The 23,665-nt window shown below is 44.6% G+C and overlaps 1 protein-coding gene across 1 annotated transcript; it reads left to right on the top strand.

Annotated features, from left to right (window-relative positions):
• Nucleotides 1-1,995: 1,995 nt before the first annotated feature.
• LOC107312865 (exocyst complex component 1-like) lies at nucleotides 1,996-23,271 on the top strand. The gene is made up of 18 exons (XM_015860675.2): nucleotides 1,996-2,073; nucleotides 3,496-3,663; nucleotides 4,675-4,802; nucleotides 8,067-8,226; nucleotides 8,752-8,945; nucleotides 10,857-11,084; nucleotides 11,489-11,621; nucleotides 12,374-12,483; nucleotides 12,629-12,778; nucleotides 13,398-13,491; nucleotides 17,688-17,806; nucleotides 18,202-18,312; nucleotides 18,467-18,522; nucleotides 19,080-19,320; nucleotides 20,057-20,240; nucleotides 20,419-20,618; nucleotides 22,304-22,498; nucleotides 22,697-23,271. Exons 2-18 carry the CDS (start codon nucleotides 3,540-3,542, stop codon nucleotides 22,850-22,852), a joined length of 2,583 nt encoding a protein of 860 aa, XP_015716161.1. The 5' UTR covers nucleotides 1,996-2,073; nucleotides 3,496-3,539; the 3' UTR covers nucleotides 22,853-23,271.
• Nucleotides 23,272-23,665: the final 394 nt, after the last annotated feature.

Raw genomic sequence — 23,665 nt, 5'->3', positions numbered from 1 at the left:
TTGGCCATTTGCATCACTCTTACAGCTGCTTCATCCTGTTCGCAGATGCAAGCAGGGAAGTACATGCCAGCAAGGCTTGGTGTTTTTGAGGTTTGTTTGCTTTTGCTTCCCCAGCCTTCAGAAAGCTTGCTGTATTCTCTGCTTAAAATACAGACTTTGATTCCTCAGTGTCTACATCAGCCGTGAGACTCCAGGGAAATAATCCAGGGGAATGCTCTGTCTGGGCTCTGGTGCCAGAGACTGCAGTGCTACAAAGCAGCTTTCTGCCTGGGCAGAGCAGCAAGCCTATGCTAATACCTTCTTTCCTGCATTATTCCTGGGGTTTTACTCTGGCTGGTTAAAACCCTCCCTATTCCTGGTGGAACTGGGGCTTGTATGCCCATCTGCATCTGGGGAAGATTTTCTTCACTGTTGCATTCATGCATGGAAATCTTCCCTCCTCCTGCCTCCCCTCTGCAACATTCATGAATAATACCAGAGTTGTATACAGCTGGCCGGAGGAGAGACAAACCACCCTGTGAGCAGCAAGAGGATAAGAAGTTTTGTCATGGATTTTTTTCTTTCCTTTTAATTTTATGGAAATGCTATTTGTAGTGATAATGCACAATCATGAATGGAAGCCCTGGCATAGCATCTTTACTGTCTCACAGTACACGACACTGTGGAAATGCAGACCTGCTGCGTGGCGTGATCTTATTTTTCTCTCTTCCCTCTTTGCTCCATCTATTTTACCCTCCAGAGTGCACTTAATGTCCTCGAAGCTCACAAATTAACCGAGCTCTTTTAGCAAGGCACAAAACACAGCAGGAACATCACTGTGGCCCTACTCGGTTGTGTTTGGCACACACAGCCTCACTTACCTCACCAGTGTACTGTCCTGATGCCACCTTTACATACTGGAGAAGGAGAAATGATCATAGGTCACAGTGTGCTGTGACTCGCAGTGTCCCTGTCCCCATCAGCTCCTGGTAAATTAATAGTTCAATTAAGTCATTGCCTATTCCCGGCGACTTGCTTTTTTATGCTGAGCTCACCGAGCTCACTTCTTTCTTAAAGTACTTCCACCAAAAGAGCACACCAGGTTTCCTCCCCAGCTGAGCACCACAAAGGATGGATGGATGGAAGAACCAACCTTTCCAAAGGGACCTTGGGACAGTTTCTCCATGTCTCTTTCCAGATCCTTATTCCTGTCTCTGGATTATCGCTTTTGGCTCCTTGAGCATGGACTTTAGGTTTTTTTTCCAGGCTAACACCTGCATCAGTGCCTTCTCCAAATATCTAACCTCTCTTGCCTTCAGCAGGACCTGACTTATAATGAGAGGCAATGGCTTTAAGTTGATCCAGGGCGGGACCAGGTTGGATGTTAGGAAAATCTTATTCTCGGAAGCAGTGGTGATGCATTGGCAGCAGAGTCACCACTGCTGGAGTTGTTAAAGAAAATGGCAGATATAACACTGAGCGACATGGGTAGTGGGCATGGTGGAGACAGGTTGATGGCTGGATTAAATGATCTAAGAGGTCTTTTCCAACCTTAATGACTCTATGATTCTCTGAGTTACTTAATACTCAAGTACATCCCAAGGATGCAGCACAAGACTTCCTTTATGCATAAAGTTAAATCATGAATTTCAGTTATGTCTTGATCAGTGAAGGCACATAATGTGTCACTGGCATTGTGGCTGGTTCCTAAATCTCCTTCACATTTCTGAGATCTTTCGTTAAAGGAGGAAGAATTAGGAGACAAAGAACCGAACCACATTTGTTCCTCATCTGGCACTTCAACTTAAAAGAGAAGCAGAATGGAAATGGAGGGCCGTTACACTTTGCCTTGCTTTTAGTCAATAAGACTTCACCACACTGCTCTGATGCTTTGCTTGCACCTGCTTTCTGCAGATCTTGACATCTGCATAAGTGATTTCCTGCCCTGACCTCAAGATACCCGCTCATGGGCTTCACTCAGGTTTTTCAGGCTTCCTGTTTTTCTCTTCATGCTTTCATTTTATAAGCAGTTTCCTGTTCTAAGACTCCTTTACGACTGAAATCCTACGGTTCATCCTCAGTAAGACGCGGCTGGTAAAGTCTTTGAACAATTTTCCTATCACTATCCCTCTCCTCCCTTCTGCCAGCTGCCTGGATGAGCAATGTGAGCCTCAGTGCAAATCTCCAGGTTTCACCAAGATCTTTAAGTATTTCTGGCGCTCTGTAGGAAATGGGGGTTAAGTGGCTTGGCCACAGGGAGCTATTCATTTACACTGGTGGAAAGGACTGTACTTTCTGCATCAGTGTATCAGCCAGCAGCGAGCCCTCCATTTTTTGGCTCTCAATCAGTTGCCTTCAGCTGCAGCTCAAGTGCTATTATAAATGTATTACTGGGCCTAAAAGCACCAGGGTTGAGTCTGGGAGCTGCCATGCCTGCTTCTGGAGGTCAGCGCCATCAGAGAGGTTGGAAAATTGATGGGGATTGAGGAAACAAGAAAACCCCCATGAGGGATTGCATTCAAAGAGATGCTGTGGCAATGGAATTGTGTTAGCAGCAGATTCTTTCTCTCTCCCCTTCTCTCTCTCTCATATTAATTTATTTGTCACAGCCACAGAAGAAAAGGGTTTTAATAATTGCGGATGTGATTTCAAGCTTGCTGATCCTGTGGCTGAGCTGAAATCTCCATCACTATTGAAGGTTCCATTTGTTTCAGTTTGTCACCAAGCAACTCATAAATTTTGGTAGCAGCGAGTTGCTCTCACAGAACATTCAAACTGAGTTTTCTGAATATTACTGCTACTGTTTTCCTGCAGGCTGTCATTTATTCCTAATTCTTACTAAAATGTTTGTATTAAATGTAACTGGCTGTAGCCACTGTATTTTCTCACCACCAATTCAAGGACCATAATATAACTGCTGGTTATTTCCCCATGTTTATACAGAAGTGAATTGACATCTCCCCCCTGATAGTGTTGGATTTGACTTGTAGGGGAAACACAGCTCCAAGAATTTTAGGTCTGACAAATTGCTTTTAGCCATCATTCTATTTGTCTGCCCATGGACAAGGTCCTGTGGCTCAAGATGCTGTGATGACCTAGACCATAGAAAGAGCATTCTTTTTGAAGAATTATCTCTTGTATTTCCTTACAGAAATTGTTAGCTATCCAATGCACAGTTTATCAGAGAAAATAGCTGTTGGCTGCTCTGGAACTTTGCAGTTCTATTTATTTTTTAAACGCTGCTTCAACCATCAGTTTTGACTCCTTAGTCCTTGGAAATGTTGATATATTCAAGCTACAAAGTGCTATACAGCTACCCCCAGGGCAGAGCAATTTGGATGGCTTCCCACCTCAGCAGGGCCATGTATGGGAGCAGCCTGGCCTAGTAGATACCCTGGCTGGGATAGGTTTATTCCTGACAAACACACAGATAACAGATGAGTAACAGGTAACCAGTGTGCCAGGAGATGTGGGAATTGGCTCTTTGGCCTCTTTTATTTTATGTTTTTACCCCAGGAAGAACCACGAGCACAGTAGAGCCATTGCAAGCACATCTCACCATGGCTTCTCTCTGGAGCTCGCTGGAAAAAGAAGTGTTCAACCCACAGAACAAGAGGCTGTTGGAAGCCATTCGTGTCTGGAAGACAGGGAAGAAGAAGAAGATGTCCATTCTCTGTGTGTTGGGTAAGTACCCCAACGCGGTAGGAGACAGGCTGAGCTGCAAGACCAGGGAGGTTTCATGGAGCTCTCCCTCCATCAACAAAAGATTACCTTTATTACCATTTCAATAAAATCTGTTGTTAGAGCTCAGCAACAAACATCCTCTAACAGAATATCTCCTGTGGTCTATGCATTTTGGGTTACATCATCACTCTACAGCACCTACGGAGTGGTTAGCATAGATTTTTTACAGATGTGCAGGGAAGACACCTTCTTGACCACAAGCTTCTAGACAGGGCAGTCACCTACTATAGGATTCCTTTCCAACAACATTAGTCACAGTGTTTGGCTGAAATGATGTTTCAGTTCCTTCTATAATCAATGGAGGACAGGAGGAATATCTTCAAGGGACGATTCAGCCACGCTACAAGCATCATCCAAAAACCATGTGTTAATCACATAACACTCTATGTCTCCCTTCTGAAGATATCTAGACCAGATAGGAGATCTAAATCATAGCCAGAATGAGGTACAGTGAATCCAACCCAGATGAACCAAGATATGATTGTGAGCTGATCTGTACTGGAACCGATTTTTTATGGGAGCATAAGTTTTCATTTTAGCACAGATCTTACTCAAATAAGGCAGTGATTTTGGTCCCTGTTGTAGGGACTGCAACACGGCATTGAACTAGTATAAATCCTATGGAAGTAGGGTCCCATATTCCTATCACCACTGGATCTTGCTGAAATATTACTTATGTGTTACATACAGCACCACAGCCAGATGTACAACTTCTAGAGATTACTGGGAATCTCTCCATTGAATTCAAAGTACTCAGACTAAGTAAGAGAACTTCCAGTTTGTAAAATGCTCAATGAAAAGCCTCGCAGCAAATCTCCATACTCTGTTCATAGAAGCCAGAATGCACAATCGGTGTCTGTCTATGCACTCACATTGTGCAGTTCTGTACTGGGCTTATGATAACACAGTCAGGGTTTGTTCTTTCTTTTTTTTCCTGTCCCTCATCACCAGTGGATGCCTTGAGGCCAATGCAGCCATTTCTGGTGAAGGTCAAGGTAGACCGAGGAGAGCAGTACAAGATCGCATACAAGTGGCCTTTAGCAGAGCTGAAGCTCGTGGATGGCAAAACTCTTGATGAGGTAAGAATGATTTTCCTTTTGTGACAAAGAACAGAACTGATCATAGGGGGGAGAAATGAGTGTGAAACTAGAGAGGCACATGCCAGGATCCATAGAGAGATTTAGGTCCTTTGTCCATGCATTTGAATATAGGAAAGGGCAGCAAGAGGGCTTCTTACCTAATCTAGGAGTGATAATAATTCGTGGGAAAGAACCTCTATTGGGAAAAATCAGGCTAGTTAAATCCTCGAGTAAAGTGAGCACCAAACTGCTGACCATTGCACTGACAAAGTTTCCAACCAAATCAATAGGAAACTGCCCTGGCACTGTGATCTCAGGTGGAGCATCCTGAAGCTCTTTGCAGCAGCACCAAGACTAGAGAGACAGGCTGCAGTGCTTTTGCCAGATCTCCAGAACTAGCAGAATATGTTGTCAGACTCATCTGTTGACTTATGTTGACAAAGGTTCTTGACAAACTTTTGCAATGAGCCTTTGAAGATCAAGTGGAGACTTCCACAGAAATAAGTATTATAGAGAGCTGGGATGTGCACGAGTCTGTGCTTTTAGGGGGACATGAAGATTTTTGGAAAAGGAAGAAAGGATAAGATATTCCCATTCTGCTGCTAGAGCTGGTAGTGTTGTTAAAGTTATTAAAATTAGGTCTTTTTATTTATGTGAATGTTCCAGGAGCCTTGGTGCAGTGCCTGGGTTTTCACAAGCATAGAAATAAATGAGAAAAAAGAGCAGCTTTCCAGTTCTACATCCAGGGCAAATAAAGTACATCTGCACAAGTGTGTCTGAAAGGCAAATCACACACACAGGTTTGCAGGGCATCTTGATCCTGTGGTTAGAAATGACCTGATATTTTCAATGTCTAACATCTCCCCATGCATGAGAAAATACATGCTGTCATCCTGTCTAAAGTGCTTTGGTTGCTGAGGAGTGAGTTGGAAGATACCTCCCTGATTGTTAGTCCTTTCCCCTTCATGAGATAAATGGATTGTGCCCTATTTTACAACCTTTGTGTATTTTTCAGTCACCTCCTACTGGGAGGCAAATCAAGAACTTGTTTGTCCTGATGGCTAAAGCCTTCTAACAACTTAGATTCCTAGATTCCTGCCCACAGCATCCCGTTTCCAGTTGTGCTGTGCCTGTCCTTTAGGTCACACTGCCCTTTTCCTCCACAGATGTAATTTAAATTGCAGTCACCTCCCCTGTAAGCCTTCCTTTGAAAAGATGAGAGGCAAAGGCCCTAAGTTGTGCCAGAGGAGGCTCAGGTTGAATTTTAGGGGAAATTTCTTCTCAGAAAGAGTGGTGGGCAGTGGAACAGGCTGCCCAGGGAGGTTATGAAGTCACTTTCTTTTTAGGTGACCAAGAAAAGGGTCAAAGTGGTACTGAGGGACACGGTGTAGAGCAGTCACAGACATAGGTTGATGGCTGGTCTAGACAATCTTAGTGTATCTCTCCAATCTATGATTCCTGTGGGCAGGCTAAGCAGAACAACCTCAATATTCTCTTCCCCTACGTTGACTCCTCTACTCCATTCATCAGGACTGCAGCCCTCTTCTTTGCCTCTCATAGGCTGAATTCAACTTTCTTGAGCACTGGCAACCAGAATTGTTCCTGTCGTTACTAGAATAGGAACTGCTGCCAAGCTGAAGGTGCTGCACAAGTGCCCATGGCATGTTGATATCTCTCACAGTCCCACCATGGAGACCCCAGCAAGATCCCCATTGCAGCCCAGTGCTGAAATCAGCACAGACTTTGCACAGCGCATGGCTTGGCAGGTCCATAAAAATGCAGATATGGATTTTCTGTCTGGCACTACTGACCCCAGCCTATGGTTCTGATGCTCAGTGCATACAGCAGAGCTTGGTTGTCAGTCTGCTCCACTGTGCTGGGATCCCTGGCACCAGCAAAATCCTGACATTGCAAGACCAGAGATGCTTAAATGTACAGCTCCCTTGACCATAACAGTATTAATATTTATGAAGCGATTAACGGCTGTCTCCCTGCTTTAGTAGCTCCTCATAAGGCATGCTATAAACCATGCATGCTGTAAATCCCCCCCAGACGTCATTGCTCTGCGCCATTGCATGGACTGCTGCAGAGCATTGCAGGGTGTGATGCATTGCTGCAAGGTGTTTAGAAAGCAACCATTAAAGCATTGTGGGACTGTGTGAATCCTCACAGATTCTGCACCTGTTATGCTTAGTATCAATAATTACAAACATAGCTTCTGAGTTCTCCAGCAGGTGGGATCAGGCTGTGCTGAGAGCTAATGAGACAGAGCAGGAAGGAGTTTCTTTCTGTGGGATGTTTCTAGTTCAGCAATCACCCTTATTCTCTCTACACGCGTATATAATGTAGAGGCAAATAAAAACTACTGAATGGCTGTAGTTTACCACCCGTAAGACTATATTAATCGGGAATACGTACAGAGGTATTGACCCTTAGGTGGATGAAAACCACATGGAGAAATGCTAAAGATATTCTTCTTCCAGCAAGAAGTAAAAATGCTCCCACAGTCACTATGACATGGAATGGTGTTGCCTTCTGACCATACATCTGGCCATTTAGAGAGGAGAACATACAATTCAAAAGCTGGGCTTGAATTGTTAGTCCTGCCCTTCCTGGAAGGATGGAAGGTCATCAGGAGATACCAGGTGATGTGTGCATAAACCATTAGGAAATCTGGGACAGTAGGTCCTTCAAGGGTTGTTAAACACAGTGCTGTGGGTGCAGCCTCTGGCTCAGTGAGTTGCTAGGTCATGGGCTGCTGGAGGCTGACAGGCAATCCTGAAGGCAATATAACACTGGGTTTGGCCTTTGAATGCTTTCCTCCCAAGCATCTGCTGGTGGCTGCTGTCAAAATTCATCAGCGTTAATCCACCAAAACCTGCAGTAAGAGGTGAGAGATTTATGCAATATGAAAATAAATCAGTGTGCTGCAGCAGGATACCAGGGCTGGTTGAGTGCTTGGTCTGACCTATTCTGAGTGTCTTGGGATCCTTTTCCAGGGTCAGAATTACTATGCATGCTGTTATTTGCAGTGCTTTTATCACGTCTGTGATTATTTGCAAAGTGCCTAATGGTACAGTGGTATAAGACCATCCAGTGGTAGATTCCATGATTCTATGATTCCAGATGCATTTTTCCTCCTAGTGCACAAGGTGTTTTCACAACAGTCAATACTGTCATTAAAGTGGACTATAACCCGTGTTAAGTGTATATGGTGAGGTAAACAGTATCTAATTGATACTGTAATTAATTATTTACATCTAGGTGAACATGGATTTTGACCTACAGTTCGATAAGATTTACAAGTGGACTGCAAGCAGCTTTGATGAGAAGAAAACCTTTATCAGATGCTTGTGGAAGCTGAACCACCGATTTCTCTCCAGTGCTGTCACATTTGTGAATGTCCACTCCTGTTCAGTGGAAGGTAATTCATTTCCTTGTCACATTTAGAGTGCTGATTTTTGTTCAGTTCTTTTTCTTCATCACCATCACGATACACCTTGATCCTTCCATGCTTTTGACTTCTAGTGATTTTGAATGGCCATTCAAAGATGCAAATGAAATACAGACACAAACATCAATTTTAGTATATAGTCCACAACTACTGGCACAGTTGATAGAAATGAGCCTATTCAACCCTGAAATTTGTTTCAAATTTTTATAACTTCAACACATTCCTACACAGAATCCTAGAGAGGTGAACAAGGAAAACCACAGCCAGAACTTGTCAGACATCCATTTTTTCCCTGAGCAAGTTGGCTTTCCTTTATATCATCCATGTGTCTTTCCTTATTCTATGCTGTGATGCCTTTCTAGCAGTCTGAGACCGCTGGATTCATGTCACTTGTAACACAAAATTGGACTCAGTGAGTCCTCAATGACACAGGGCTAATGAAATGGCAGAATGAGACAACTTTGGCCATATCCACATCTTCTCTTGTCCACACAGGGAGGCAAAGTCTGCAGGAGGACAGGAGGGACACTGTGGAGACTGAGAACCAGGAGGAGCTCAGTGTGTACCAGGAGATGACACCAAAGGAAGCTGCTGATGTCTTGAAGCTAATGGAGGAGCATGAGCCCCTTGTGAACAACTCCATAGCCTTTGCAGAGCAGCTAAGCAGGGATCTTCATGTGCTGGATGAGGTGAGGGACAAGGGCTGTGATTCAACACAAAAATAAGGTGCCTAGCCTGAAGGAGAAATATGTTGGGTCACTGGGTATTGACAACTCCTTCATTTGATAGAAGCTCTCAGCCCAAAAGTCATCTTGATGTCCCAAAAGACACCTCACACAGGACTCAGAAGGATGTCTGTTATGCACAATGAACAAGTCACAGAATCACAGGATGGCTTAGGTTGGAAGGGACCTCAAAGATCATCCAGTTCCACCCTCCCGCTATAGGTAGGGCTACCATCCACCACCAGGGTCCCATCCAACCCAGCCTTAAGCACCTCCATGGATGGTGTGCCCACAACTCTCTGGGTGCCAGAGCCTCACCGCCCTCTAAGTGAAGAATTTCCTCCTGGTTGGGGAAATATTCTAAAACATACTAGAAGCCACAAACTCTAAACTCAACCTCCTTCAGCTCCAATAGTTGCTGTATTCCCAATTTGTGTCTCTGTATGACTTTATGCTTGGAAACTTAAGTAGTTAATCTGGAAAATGGAACTCCTGATGTCTGTTCCTGCTTGCTCTCCTACAGGCACTTTGTGCCTCCATTTCCCAGCTGTAAAATACACTGTGAGGGCAGCTAATAAAACTCTGTTAAGCTCTTTGAGATGAAAGGCACTGTTGAATACATTACTTTAATGCCCTCTAATGAATAAACATTGCTTATTTTTAATACAAATTAATTAATGAGATGTTTCTATTTCTAAAGCTTAATCTACGATATTGAGGGTAATGAATACCAGCAAGTTAGGCTAGCACATGCATATATTTAAACATTTTTTCCCCCACATCCCAGTGATAACACCTTGTGCTTCTCTTCCAATGCTAATCAGCCTCTGCTAGCCCAGCTCTTCTGGGGACAGCAAAACACTGTACCCAAATTCAGAGAGCTCTTTGGGGGCCTTGGGGGGAAGGAGAGCATGGCTGGGCACCTGGGAGGCCTGATTCTCACACTGGTATCCTTATATACTCCTGGGATCCCAGCGTGCATCTCCCAGCAATGTTGTTTGCTGTCTAGCAGGTGCATGGTACCACTGCTCAAGTGGAGATGCTCCTCAGGCCCTTGTGCCAGCAATGCAGGATGCTCTGCCACCTCCTGCAGCTCCATTAAGCCCTAATGAGATAATCCAAAGGCAGAATGGTGTCAGGATGACAGGAGGGTTATTGATGGGATTGAGAAGCACTTCATACTATGTGAACATCCCTGGTGTGCGGATAGAAGGCAGCAGTCTGGCAGCAGGACTGTTTGCTCCCTTGCAGATCCTTGCACATTGTTGTTGCTTTCTGAGCAGTGTCATGAACCAGTAAGCCTCACTTCCACAATCCAAGTGGAGGTTTCAGAATGGCTTACACACATTCCAAGAACACTTCTGTGATGCTCCAGCTTCTTCCATGTGCCACTTCTAGACCTGGAGCTCATCCTTCTCCCAGTAGCAATGCAATAGGAGTTTGAAGAAGAGAAAACCCCTGATAACTGTATCAGTGTGAGGCGTACTCAGGGCTGCAGATGCCCCTGTTACTGGTCTTCATTTAATAAAAAAGCACCAGACAATTGAAATGTCTGAAAAGACAAGCTCCTTTCAAAGTCTTATTGATGGAGAGAAAAATAGCAGTCTCCCATGCTTGTGTCCTTGATATCCTGTATGGTACTTGGGCCCTGAAAATGACGCAATTAACATTTGAAAGTGTTTAATGCTTAGCGGAGCTTAACAGCAACAATTAACACATGGTTACATCTTTAGCACCCGTTGAGAGACTTCTGGAGGCAAACAGTGCCTTCAGTTTCCTTATCAGAGACATACATGTGCACCTGCGCATATCCATTCGGGTATTTGGCTCTGAGCTGGTACTGATACTGAAGCTCTCTGCTTCTCCTTTTCTCAGGCCAACCTGCAGGCCATCATCTCCTCTGAGAAGCAGGTGACACAGCTGATGAGCTTCATTGATGAGGCACTGGCAGAGGTGGCCAGAGTGGAGGAGACATTGCAGGTCTACGATGAGCTGCTTGGAAGCTTAAAGCAGCAGATGGACCACATCTACCAGGAGAACTCCTTGCTGCATCACATCACATCTAACAAGGCGAAGCTGATGGATGAGATTCTTTTCCTCACGGTATGTGAGTTTGCAGTGTCTTCTTATTGAATCTATTACATAAATTCTCCAAGAACCCCAGACACTCCAAAAACTGTAGCTAAAGAAATGGCCTAGAAATGAGGGATAATATAAGGATAACCACTCTGCTGGGATGGACTGCCCCAGCACTGGAGGTGTTCAAGTGCTTCCTTTCTCCATATTTGCACTTTGCTGCAATTAGTGATACCAGAGGTGCCAGCCTTTTTGAAACCCATATTGAGACCCTTTTAATGGGAGCAGAGCAGCAGGCTTCTTGATGGACAAATGCAGCTAGGCAGCTGAGAGCAGCACTTGGCTCTTTGAAGCCAACTGCTTTCCAGGTGGGTTGGAAGGGATGACAAGCTGGATGTGCTTGCACCTGCTCTCTTCTGGCTTCTTTTCAGACCCACCTCGACCTTGGCAATGAGCACTGTGAGGCCCTGAGCTGTGCAGATCTTTCCAGCCCCAGTGGAGTGGAAGCCTGTATTGCTGCAGCAGAGGCATTATCTGCCTGCATGAACATCCAGATACACCCTGGTAGGTCAAGGCAGAGATTTATGTCTGCAAAGAGCAGGGACATCAGCTTATCCCTGAATGCTTTGCTTTCTCACCTGGTGAGAAGTGAGAGGGAGACTGGCTTAATTCCTATAGGAACCCAAACTGTGCTGCCAATGGCTGGGCTAATGCACCCATGCTATACCAGCAGGTCTGCAGGCATCTACCACTGGGCTCAGGTACTGGTTGGTCCAGTTAATATTAAATTTAAGGCAATCTCAATGGTAATCTTCAGTATGGTTCCTCTGAATACCTGGGTGTAAGACATCATTGTGTTCTGTCTGTGCAACAGCTCAACTGCTCTGATCTTTTGTAAAGAAATTGGTGGAAAGATGTAGAAAATTTGGTGTCTTGGGGTAGCCCAGTAATCCATACCTGAGCATGGAAAAATGATCATTCTTTGTAGCAATATCCACTGGATTAGTGGTGAAGAGCTGTTAGGTACAGGACTTTGGGCATGAAACTCCATGCCTTTCTTTATGGGGCGGCTGGGTTTTGTCCTTGACCATGCCCAGGCTGATCAGTGCTTTGCAATTCTGTTTAACTCCCTCCTTGTGTCTCTTTGTGTGGTACCACAGCAAATCTTCCTTTTGTTGGCTTTTGCATTGGGGGTGGTCGCATTCATCCCAGAACTTGAAAGACCACTTTTATATGCCTGTGTGCTGAGTGATGTTGGTCTGCAGCTGCAGCCCACGCCACTCCACGCGACAACACCTCTTCTGTTTCACCTCAAGGTTATCGGAAGCTACAGGCTGTGGCTGAGCAGCTGATCATGTTTGAAACACTCAAGCAGAACTTTGAAAACCGTTTCATCGGTCATATTACAAACATCTTTGAGCGGCAGGTGGGCTTCACTCTTCACACAGCAGCTTAAAATGTGCTTCTCAAACACATTCAGAACTCACAATCCAAGAATTACTTAACAATTACTTTCCAGAGCTTTTCAAGGCTGTTCTACTCAATACTTTCTGCCATTCCTGTTGCTTTAGGGCAGTGCTCAGATTCCTGCTCTCACACAGCCCATGGACAAGCTGTCTGCACCAAGCCATGGACTCCAGCACAAGGAGCTGGTGCCCTACACTCCACTCATGGCTTGGCTGAGGAATGCCAACCCAGTGCTGTTCTGTGACCTCCCCAAGGTATGGCAGAAATACTGATAAAATACTGCAAACCAGTAACAAATCAATCAAATGGGTTCACTTATGGTAGGAGCCTGGTTTCTCCAAACCCATCGTGCCTGTGAGCCCCCTGCAACTGACACTCCTGGGAAAGAATCAAGCCAGTTTGTCTACTTGATGCTAAGTACGCATATGCTTAACAGAAAGTAGTCCCATATGGACTTGGTAATAGATACCATATTTAAGAAAAATGTTTGACATTCCAAAATTTAGTCTTTTTTTCTTGTCGTCTGATGTTCCTCTATTGAATGTGCATGATAGAAGTGAAACCAATGTAGCACACCCTGTATTTCGTTAAAAAATGCTTTATTCGTAGGGTTCTGGGAAGTCCTTCAAGTCCGTGGCATCTTCTGTTAATATGGACTTTGTTAAGTGAATGAGAGGGTTCTTTGTACATCACTGAGGTTTGGTTTTCATTTTTCATGCTGGCTCTTGCTTTTCCAAAGGCCTTACACACTGAGATCAGCTGGTCTGTTTCAGTTTCCATCTGCTGACTTTTGCTTTAGAAAAAAAAATCTGAAGAAAAAGCTCTGAAATGGGAGCTGTTCTGAAAATCCATGTGTCTCTTTTGTCTTTCCAGGTCTATGCCCAGAACCTCAGCAGACTATATGATAGGGAAATCAAAGCCTTTTTTGAACAGGCCAAAACCCTCTTGGTAGCAAGAAGAAAGGGGAGTAAGTGATTTTCAAATATGTTCTTTGTGCTGCTAAATAGTGATTTATTTGCAATTATCCCCTATCATGGGTGTTCCTGTGCCATGAATTTACCTTCTCCTCTATGGGTCTTCAGCTGGCAGGATGTGACAAAGCTGGCTCTGGTTTGCACCAGGCAGCCTTTATGTGAACAGTGGCCCTATGTATTATTCAGCATCACTTAGCTGCTTCCCAGGGCTGTAGCTTCTGTGTATCTTCCATTTTCAGGGCTCATAAATGATGTGTGAGTGGCTGAGATATGCCACCACAGAATCACAGAATGACTTGGGTTGGAAGGGACCTCAAAGATCACCCAGTTCCAACCCTCTGCCAAGAATGTCTAACGTCCTGAGAAGTCACTAGCAAGGGGGGGTGTAGGGGTGCCCAGCTAATGCCTGGTCTATATTTCATGCAAGCAGAGTTGCTCAGACACTTTTCCCTGCAAAGAGATGGCACCAAGCCTGTCCCTGAAGACACAAATGTATTCATTGCAATATTATTGAGAACAAAATCATTTCACAGTGAGCCAGCTATGGGGCTGTGTTGTCCCAAGGTGATCGTTTCAACAGAAATGCTTGCATTTGACTCAAAATATTCCAGTCAGGTTTTTCTGAAGATAAAAAGAGAAACTGATCTGTCTCTGGAAGTTTTTGATTGCACAGAAATCACATTTTCCTTCAGAAAAACAAAGCACTGTAATGGAAAGTTCCATGCCAGTTTGGCCCAGCTTGAATGTCAAAACCCACTTCGCATACTATGTTTAGTCCATCAGAGCACTTGCCTGTCTTCTTCCAGCTCTACACCTACTCCATCACTTGTCTCTGGGCCCCAGGGGACATATGCACGTTGGCTAGAGCTGGAGGTCAAAGGCTGGGGAAGGAGAGAGCTGCTGCCTGACAGAGCCAGCCAAGAGCTCTGTCTCCCTGCAGTGGTATGACCTATTGCAGCCCTCCCAGGGTGACCTCAATGCATTGAGGTGACAAGGAACTCGTCTCAGGCTTGATGCTGCACTCCTGTGGCTTGAAGCACTCAGCACTGCTCTGTTCTGCATTGCAAACAGTAGATTCCATTTGGCAATAGTGGACCCAGCTGCTAGTTCTGCTCATTCCCCTCCTGTGCCCCAGTACATCCTCAGTGCCTCCTAGTCCAGGCTGCAATGTCCAGATGCCAGGCAGTGGTAAAAATAGGAGGCTGTGGTAAGGTGGATGTTGGCCTCTTCTTCCAGGAAACTGATAGAAAGAGTTAATGGCTTTAAGTTGTTCCAGCAGAGATTCGGGCTGGATATTAGGGAAAATTCCTTCTCAGAGAGAGTGGTGAGGCAATGACACAGGCAGACCAGGGGAGTGGTGGAGTCACCAACCCTGGAGGTGTCAGACAAAAGGGTTGATGTATCACTGATCAGTGGGTATGTGGGGATGGGTTGATGGCTGGACAAGATGGTCTTAGAGGTCTTTCCCAATCTTAATGATTCTATGATTTTCTCACATGCTCAGATACTCTCTCTGAAGTAAAACTTTCCATTTTGACATCTTGCAAGAAACAGAGAAAATAAATACCTAAAGGAAAACTTTTTGCAGTCACCTGAAACCTATTTTTCCATGCCAATCTATGAAGCTAAAAGAGAGACAATTATCACTAGACAAGAAAAACAATCCACACAAAACCTCCCCACAAAAGACCTGAACCAACCAAATGCAAAAAAGATCAAGAGCTTTCCAGCAGAAAAAGAACATGATAAAAAGCATTAAAACACAAGATGTATGGTGAAAGTCAATAGGGCATCACCATTCCCCTTGTAATTTAAAAGCAAGATAACAGGCAATAAAATCAAAGGGACAGTCTGCAAACTGCTGGTGGAAAATAATTGGTGTGCAATGCTGTTAACCCGCTGTACTTACTGCTGTGAACTATCACTGATGCTAGAGGACGGAGGAAAGCCTATAGCCAGAAGATAACAGGAAAATGAAATGAGTCTGTAGTAATCATCCCAGGATAACTCTGAGATATGGATTTTTGGAAGGAATTTTGGATAAGGAAGACTATTTTGCAACAGGTCTGTTGCAACCTTACTCCATCATCCTGATGGTCCCTCCAGGAAGCCTGGCAGATGGGCTATAGAGTCATACAATGGCTGGTGTTGGAGGGGCCTTAAAGATCATCTAGCTCCAAACCCCTGCTATGGGAAGGGTCACCAACTGCTTAATCAGTCTGAAAGAAAATAACTGAAATAAGATAACCTCCCTATCACACCCTGCCCACCCCAATGCCTGGACACAGTATTTCCTGGGGAAATGTGCTCTTTCTTACTTAAAAACAGGAATTCCTGATAAGAGATAATGAATATATAGGCAGCAAGCAGCCCAGGGAATTGGTAGCAGGAAAGCAAACTGCTCTGTGGTTTCTAAGATAATATGACCAAGCCTTATTTCCTGAAGAAGGGTGATTGCTTTCATTTAAATGGAAGCAAATAACCAAGATTATATACAGGGATAGAGAGGCCCTGGTGCCTATCTACAAAGTGATTAATGGGCTCTGAGCAAGGGACTTCAATTCTATTGGGAAACAGGAAAAAAATCAACTCTCTTTTGCCTCCTAGGCATTAAATGGGGAATACTGAAGGTGCAAAGATGGCCTGGCTATTAAGGAGGCTCTTCATGAAGCCAGATTTGTTAAAAAGAATGATAGCAGAGGGCATGTTCTGCAGCCCACCTAATAATCTTTCCTGAACATGAAACAAGTTATCTGCCTAAAGTACTTTGACCTCTTCTACCAGCCCCATAAAGCAGGAGTTATTAATGTACCAGGGCAAACTCCAGTGTCTGAAACCCACTGAAACAACGGAAAGCCATGTGGATGTCTACAACACTGTTACTGCACAGTTATATATATATACATATGTGCATATACTCCAAAGGTGACTTTGCACCTGCCTGCTTGTTGCTGTTGCTAATGTCAGGCTTCAAGATTCTCAGTTTTCAATCAAGACTGGCTTGCTTTAGCTCTCACTGCCTCTTTCTTTCTGCTCATCTTTAGGGTTGTTTCCCTGCTTTGTAAAGGAATATCTGTGTTGTTCACTTCTAAATATACCACGTGATGATTTGCAGTCTTGTTTTGGGATTTGGAGGGAATTTAGAAGGCAAACCCCAAGCACTTTATAATTAATTGTGAGTTGCTAATTAAATCCTCTCATTTCCCCATTCCCTTTTCCACACTCAAGCTCACAGACTTGTAAATCTCTTTCCTATTTGCTGTGGGAAGATATTTTTTTCCCAGGTTTTGCCACTTCCCAGCGAGTGAAATGATCACCTCCCATTGCGTAAGGGTAGGAAAAGGATTATGAAGCAGCTCATTAATTTTCTCCCTGGTTTTTGCAAGGCTGAGGTGATGAGCGGTCGTATCATCTCTCATCCTTGCTCACCGTGTAGGACATCTGACAAATCCTTTCCAAAGGTAAAAGCCCTGCAGGTATTGGCTCAAATAAGGATATTTCAGATATTACAGCAAATCAAGAGCTGGCCTGAGTTACCCAGGACCTCTGGGGATAGTGGAATGAAACCAACTTTTAGAATTAATTAGGAAATACTCAGGACATTTTGCTATTCATTTCCTTCATTGAATCTAATTATGGTTTTGATGCGCACTTCAAAGAAATCTTTCAACTTCTCAACTTAGACCAGGCAGCCAAAGAAAATGCTGTGATAAAAACTGGTAGTGTTTGAAATGTGTATTAATTTCCAGATGAACATTCATGGCTGTAAAAAGCAACTTGCTGAAAAAGCCAGCTGTCCTCTTCAGGGCTGTTTTATGACCAGCAATTTACAATCAAAATAAGAAGTAAATATTTCTCCTGATACTCCTGCAGGCTTTTCTGCCAATTTATGCTGCTGTTTCCCAGGATTTTTCACTCTCTGAGCCTCAAGAATTGGTACGAAACTTTTCATAGCAAAAGGGAGATGTTCAGAGGAAAGCAAGAAGAAAGTAATGGAAGAGAAACAGATAAGAAGGTAGATTATTAAAAAGGAAAAAGAACTAAAGTGCATATCTTAATCTGACAGAAACCTGACAGGAAAAGACCAAATTACACAAAATGTCGGGATTAAAAAAACACATTTCAGACCATTAAAGTGATCAGAAGCACTGAGATGTCCAACAAGCCACCAATGCTGCACTTGTTGCAGGTCTCCAGGAGGGACAGGAGAAGCCAGCAGGGATGGGGAGTAGACAGCACCCACGGTGGAGCCTCCCGGGGAGCAGAGAAGGTCAGGAGGATGCATTGAACAAAGGCAATGTTATCAAGGTAAGGAAGTGAGCTTTTCTAAGTGGTTCACTTGTCCCATGGGGACTATGCCCAGTGCTGCAGCCCATCTGCAGGGAGTTGATGGAGTCACTGTTCCTGGAGGTGTTAAAGGAATGCAGAGATGTGGCATTGAGGGACATAGGCTAGTGGGCAATACTGCTCGTAGGTGGATGATTGGACTAGATGATCTTAGAGATCTTTTCTGACCTTAATGATTCTAGGATCCCGGGGTCCTTTCTCCAGCACCGTGCACCTGAAGCTGAAGCAGAGATGTTCTGAATCACTGACATCTCTTCTTGTGGTGGCTTACCTGCCGCTTCAGGCAGACATGGGCATCTGTCTCAGTGTCTGGTGTATTGGAAGGGTTTCTAACATGCCTGATGGTTCCTAAGCAGATCTTGGAGCAGGTGCTGAGAGAGCTGCGGCCCCTTTGCATCGCAGAGCAGCTGTTCATTGAAAAGTTCTTCCAGCTGAGCCAGAACTCTACAGAGCTGCAGGTGCTGGAGGTGAGCTGCATCCATACCAGTCCCACCAACCTGTCCTCCCTGCAGGCTGCTGATACAAGCCCCAGCAGGCACAATGGGATGGCTCTTACCATCTCAAGCTTTCATCTGGGGGAAGGGGATAAAATCGTTTCTTCCCTCTCATTCTTTGTTTCAGGAAGAAGGAAGCACTGCATCTCCAGTGGATCCCGCCTGTGTCAAGCCTCCGAGCCAGTACGTGGGTGATGAGATTCATTGCTCTGGTGTGGGCATGGGACAGGGACTGCTCAATAATGGATAGATGGGTTTTTGTTGTCATTGTTGGCCATCCTGTTTTCAGCAGAGTGGTCTCAGGTTCACACCCTGGACAGCAATAACCAGAAAGCAACATAGCTGGACATGCAGAGACTGAAGTCTTCTTCACAGGGCAGTGGCACTGCATCAGGGTGGGTCAGGAAAGAGAGGATTCATGGATTCATGGGAAAGCTCTACATTTTGATCAGTTTTAGTTCCTTGTTTGCAAGGTTGTAAACTGAAAACATACTATGAAACCGATCCTTGAAAAAACGTCAGGGTAAAAACACTAAAACTCTTCCTTTGAACATCAAAACGGGATATTTCTATGTCCTCCCCCAGGCAGAGATGTGAAAGAGCTGAAGGATGACCAAAGCATAAACATGCTGTGATACAGAAGGCTGCATTTTTCTTTTCTTTAGTTTTGCCCATTTCTTTCCAGCTGGTCACAGTGCCAGTGCTCCTCCTTGTTTAATTACATTCTTTTTCTTCTTAAGACCAGAGGAACAGACAGCCCAGCTGCTGAGTGAGATCTTCAGTTCTCTGGACCCAGAGCTGAGATGCTTTCTAGATGTCTGCAACAAGGCCCACCCATTCAGCTGCCTGCAGATCCTGGTTACCCTGAATGACTGCATCTTTGAGATGTGGGGGAAGACCTCAGCTATCCCCTCATCCTTCTTCAACACTGTTCTGGGCAATATGTTGCTCCTGGCCAAGAGCAGCTTCAACAAATTCATTGTAAGTCAGTTAAATAGAAAAGAGTGAGATTTGACCTCCTCCATGATCTTCTGAACTTCTGACCAGAACTCTTCTGAAGGTGGTGCTGGTTTATAGCAAACAGGGTTCTGGCTTTGTGGTTTTGGGTGAACTTAGCCCCTCATCAGTTGTTTGAGAGAAGTGGGACACCATAAACCGAAAAGACACGTCTCCTCTTATCAGGGTGAGGAAACTGATGGGGTTTTCCCTATATACAGCTCTTAGAAGGCTGTTGTAATACAGGCAGCACGTCAGTTTGTTCTTCTTTCTTACTGGCATAGCCAGACCTGCTTAAGGGACAAGAACTATGGAGGAGAATGTGGAATAATCAATAATCCACCAGAATTGGCTGAGAAACCTGGGCCTGAGTATACTGAGGTCAAGGGAAAATGTGTTGACATCAAGGGCATTAATGCCAGGAGCTGGAAGTGCCAAAATAGCAGCGGGGGCTGTGGGTGTATGTGAGATGGCAGACTCATACACAGACCCAAGCAAGGAACCACATAGCTTAAGAGATTGAGTGTACCAGCTTCAGGAAATCAAGGAGCATCTTTCTATAGATACTCATGAAGACAGACTGTTGCTGCAAGCCCAGATTTGTAAGCAGAGAAAGCAGAACACAACTGTCAGCTTTGCTTATTTTCTGGCCTGTGTCTTAACCTGCTGTAGGATGACTATGTCAGACCTGAGCATGCGGTGTTCTGCGTATTGCTTCCAGGGGACTCTGTGCAAAGAGATTGAGGAAGCAAAGCTGCCCAGCAAGCTGAAGGTTGGGATCCTGCCCTCTGTGAGCCGCTTTGAGGAGTTTGTGAATTTCTCAGAGGCAGTGTTCAGGACGGCTCAGCGCAGAGCAGAGCTGGACAAGGCACACCTCAGATTGGCTGATAGCATCTTCAACAGCAGTGAGTATAAAGACTGGTAGCAACCATAGCAGCCTTGGGAGTCACCAGCTACCAGCTGAGCCAAAAGAGCAGGGTGCATGCAAACTACATGCATGGGCCAGTGCTTCTGTATCTCTCATCCCTCCTGACCCAGCCCATAGGGTCTTCTCTCCATACCCATTTTGTCCCTTTTTTAAAGTCAATAGCCTGTCCTCAGCAAACCTGAAGGTGAACACAGATATGGTCATGATGGAAAATTTCTACCACGTTCACTGCTTCTTGTGCCAAAAGAAGATCCAATGCTTGGATGGCAAGAAGAGAGAAGCCAAGCAAAGGTATAGTGAGCACATGGAGAAATATGTCATCGGGTCCCTGGGCCAGCCACTGGAGAAACTCAATGTGAGTATAGAATAAACTGTTCCTTGCCCACATCTCAAGGGGTCACTTCCAAAAGTTATGAATCCACTGAGAAGGGTCCAAAGGAGATAAATGGCCAAAGAAAATCTAGAGAATATGGCTTAGGATAGAATGGAGGTTGTTTGTAACAGAGATTAGTAAAGGGTTAAACAATATAGTTTTAAGATATGTACTGTAAGATTAAGGGAGCAACTCATCTATGACCACAATGAACAGTACAAGAAGTCATGAGCTGAAATTCCCACGTCTCCTCTGACCACTTACTGCTGATTCTTATGGTACAGCTCAGTACCAGCATCCCTTGGAAGAACAAGGGGCCAGCTGAGGCTGAGGCTTTGTCTTCTGAAGCCTCACAGCAACTCATGGCCTCGGTGCAAGGCCCTGTTGTGCTCCTACTCTGGGTTGCGTGCCTATGTTTGACAGATGCTAGTTTCTTTTTTACACGGCTGCCTGGACCAATAAGTCTAGCCCAGCTTCATGCTTCCTGAATGGCTGCTTTGTTAACTGAGCTAAAAGCATCTAGCTTTGCTAACTCAGGCATCCCCCTTCCTCTGAGACAGCAGCTGCTCCCAAGACCCATCCATGCTCTGCTCCTCCTCGACCTGCTCACTGCCCTAAAACATCTCCGTTTGAATTATTTATAGGGCCTGTTCCTTTCAATTTGCTTCCAGTCTTTGCTGTCAAACACCTTGTAGGTTTGACTGAATGATCTGTTTGGCATCTTGTGCTACATTCAGCAGTGATATGTCGATAGCTTCAGATCCTTCCTCTCTGAGGGAAAATACAATTTTGTTGCTCAAAGTAACATGAGGGTGCTTTGTGCACTGCTCAGACACTCAGCATAGTGTCTATCTCTTACAGCCTACATAGCTCATCGGGCTTGAGCTTGATTCACTAACACCAAGAGATACTGCAAAGACACATGTGTAATCTAGGATCATATGCCTGTTTGTGAAAATAATTCATGTTTAGGAATCTCTTTCTCCCTGAAAATCCCTACAATTTAGTGCATTTCTCCACTACAAAGTGCAGCAGAAATACTTCAGACAGCATACAGCTTATTGAGCGTATTATAGATGAAAGGAAGAGTTGATAGGACTCTCTTTTAGCTTTTATTTGGCCAGATTTGAAACCTTGCATCTAACTGTGGGGCCCAAGAAGGCAACTGAGAAGACATAACGAGATCCATGGGGTGTATAGCAGAATGGTGGGAAGCTAAATAGGAAAGAACTACAACAACAAAAACCCAATATGATCCTTTTGGAACACCTCTCTGTGCACCATCTTTTCCTGCTCTTACACAACACAGACTGGAAGAACTGAGAAAACTGGAGTTTGCTTTACACTTTAGCAGCTTTTCAGCTTTTACCCCATTCATCTCAAAACCTTTCTAGTGAGCAAAGCTCTGTGAAGCCCCAAGGAGCACCAGTGATTCTTCAGCAAAGCAATTGCTCCACGGTAATGTAACCCCTAGGGATCCTACACACTGAGCAGGGAGGAAAGATAGAACTGAAGAAATTCCCTAATGTTTTCCCCTGTGAGACAAGCAATCTCTTTGTTTCCACTCAGTGATAGAAAGGGAACTAAGGAGTGCAGCCAGGCTTCAGCCCTGACACAGGAGCTCACCTTAGGGCAGCTCATCTGTAAATGTCTCCTTGCATTTGCAGCACTTCTTTGAAGGGGTGAAAGCCCGTGTTGCTCAGGGGGTGAAAGAAGAGGAGATCAGTTTCCAGCTGGCCTACAGCAAGCAAGAGCTGAGGAAAGTCATTGAAAGATACCCTGGCAAGGAAGTAAAAAGAGCCCTTGAGAACCTCTACAGAAAAATCCACAAGTGTCTTTCCCCAGAGGAAAACCTTTTCCCGGTAACTGCATTGAGATCTGTGTATCATGTTATGATCTTTTGGGGGAATTCGGGGCTACAAAGCAGTGTCTTCTGGTGATGAAGTTTGCCTTAGTGCCTTACTACTGCCGTGCCCTACCTTTGTGTGACAGAGTATGCATGGCTTACCTTTCTGCCTTTATATACACCTATCATAGGCTGATGTTCTGTTTTTCCCTAGGTTGTTTGGCATGCTATGGAGCAGGAGCTGCTACGTCAGTACCAAGAATTCGAGGATCTGATCCAGCGCTGCTACGTGGGGTCAGGGATCACCATGGAATTCACTAGGGAGGATCTGCTGAGCTACTTCAATTCCATCACTCTGTCCAGCACGTAGAGGCAGATGTTTATGGAGAACAGCTCAGGGATCCTCTGCAGCTGCACCTTTAGAAAGCTAAACTCATTCCCAGGCTGGAATTTGATATATTGAGCTCCACCTCACAAATCCTTGTTTATCTAATGAAAAAAACACTCCCAAACCTCAAATTTCCACCAAAGCTAATGGCCCTGCTGTGCCTCTTCAACAGACTACTGCCATTTTATTTGAAACCTCCCATTAGAATGTTACAGTTTGATGTTATATTTTTGTTTTTTAACAATGGCTTTTACATAATTCTTGCATCCTGTGTTGATGACCTGGAAGCCAACATATTATCCAAATATAGGATAGCCTTAACTGTAAAAAGCTGAAGGCCTTGAACTGCTTGGTTCAATGCAAAGTGTCAATCAAAGCAAATAAAAGCATTGATCACGCTATTTGGATGGTTTGATTTCAAAGAACCCCCTGAAGCATCAAAACAGGTAGGGACCATTTTCCAGCCCAGGTGTCAATCTCCTTTTCCATGCAGTCTTCTCCAGTGAAGACAACCACCTCTCCCTTCCCTGAGCAGGATGACCTTGTCCATACTTCTTTTTACAGATAGGCTTTGGATTTGTTGCCCTGTAAATCAGGCCACCTGATGCATTTCTAATGAACCTGATAAAATGATCCTGGAGGCAAAGAGTTAAAGAGCAATGTTGATTGCTGCAGGGGAAGGAGGCTGCTGCAGCTGCTTGCTATGACTTCTCTAGGAACAAGCTTACCATCTTCTTAATAGTCTGTCACCCCAGTCTGAGCCCCAGGCTCAACAATGTGCTTGAATTTAGCACA

Source organism: Coturnix japonica, chromosome 4 (assembly GCF_001577835.2).
Source record: "Coturnix japonica isolate 7356 chromosome 4, Coturnix japonica 2.1, whole genome shotgun sequence".
Taxonomy (NCBI): domain Eukaryota; kingdom Metazoa; phylum Chordata; class Aves; order Galliformes; family Phasianidae; genus Coturnix; species Coturnix japonica.
The sequence above is the reverse complement of the archived record's forward strand: the minus strand, read 5'-3'. Positions and strand labels throughout refer to the sequence as shown.

Bases quoted from the DNA above. Each gene is read 5' to 3' on its own strand.
- LOC107312865 (XM_015860675.2), top strand. From the start codon at position 3,540: ATGGCTTCTCTCTGGAGCTCGCTGGAAAAAGAAGTGTTCAACCCACAG. The intron at 12,484-12,628 runs GTGGGCTTCACT...CTGTTGCTTTAG, and splicing joins CAAACATCTTTGAGCGGCAG to GGCAGTGCTCAGATTCCTGC. The intron at 13,492-17,687 runs GTAAGTGATTTT...CACTTGTTGCAG, and splicing joins GGTAGCAAGAAGAAAGGGGA to GTCTCCAGGAGGGACAGGAG.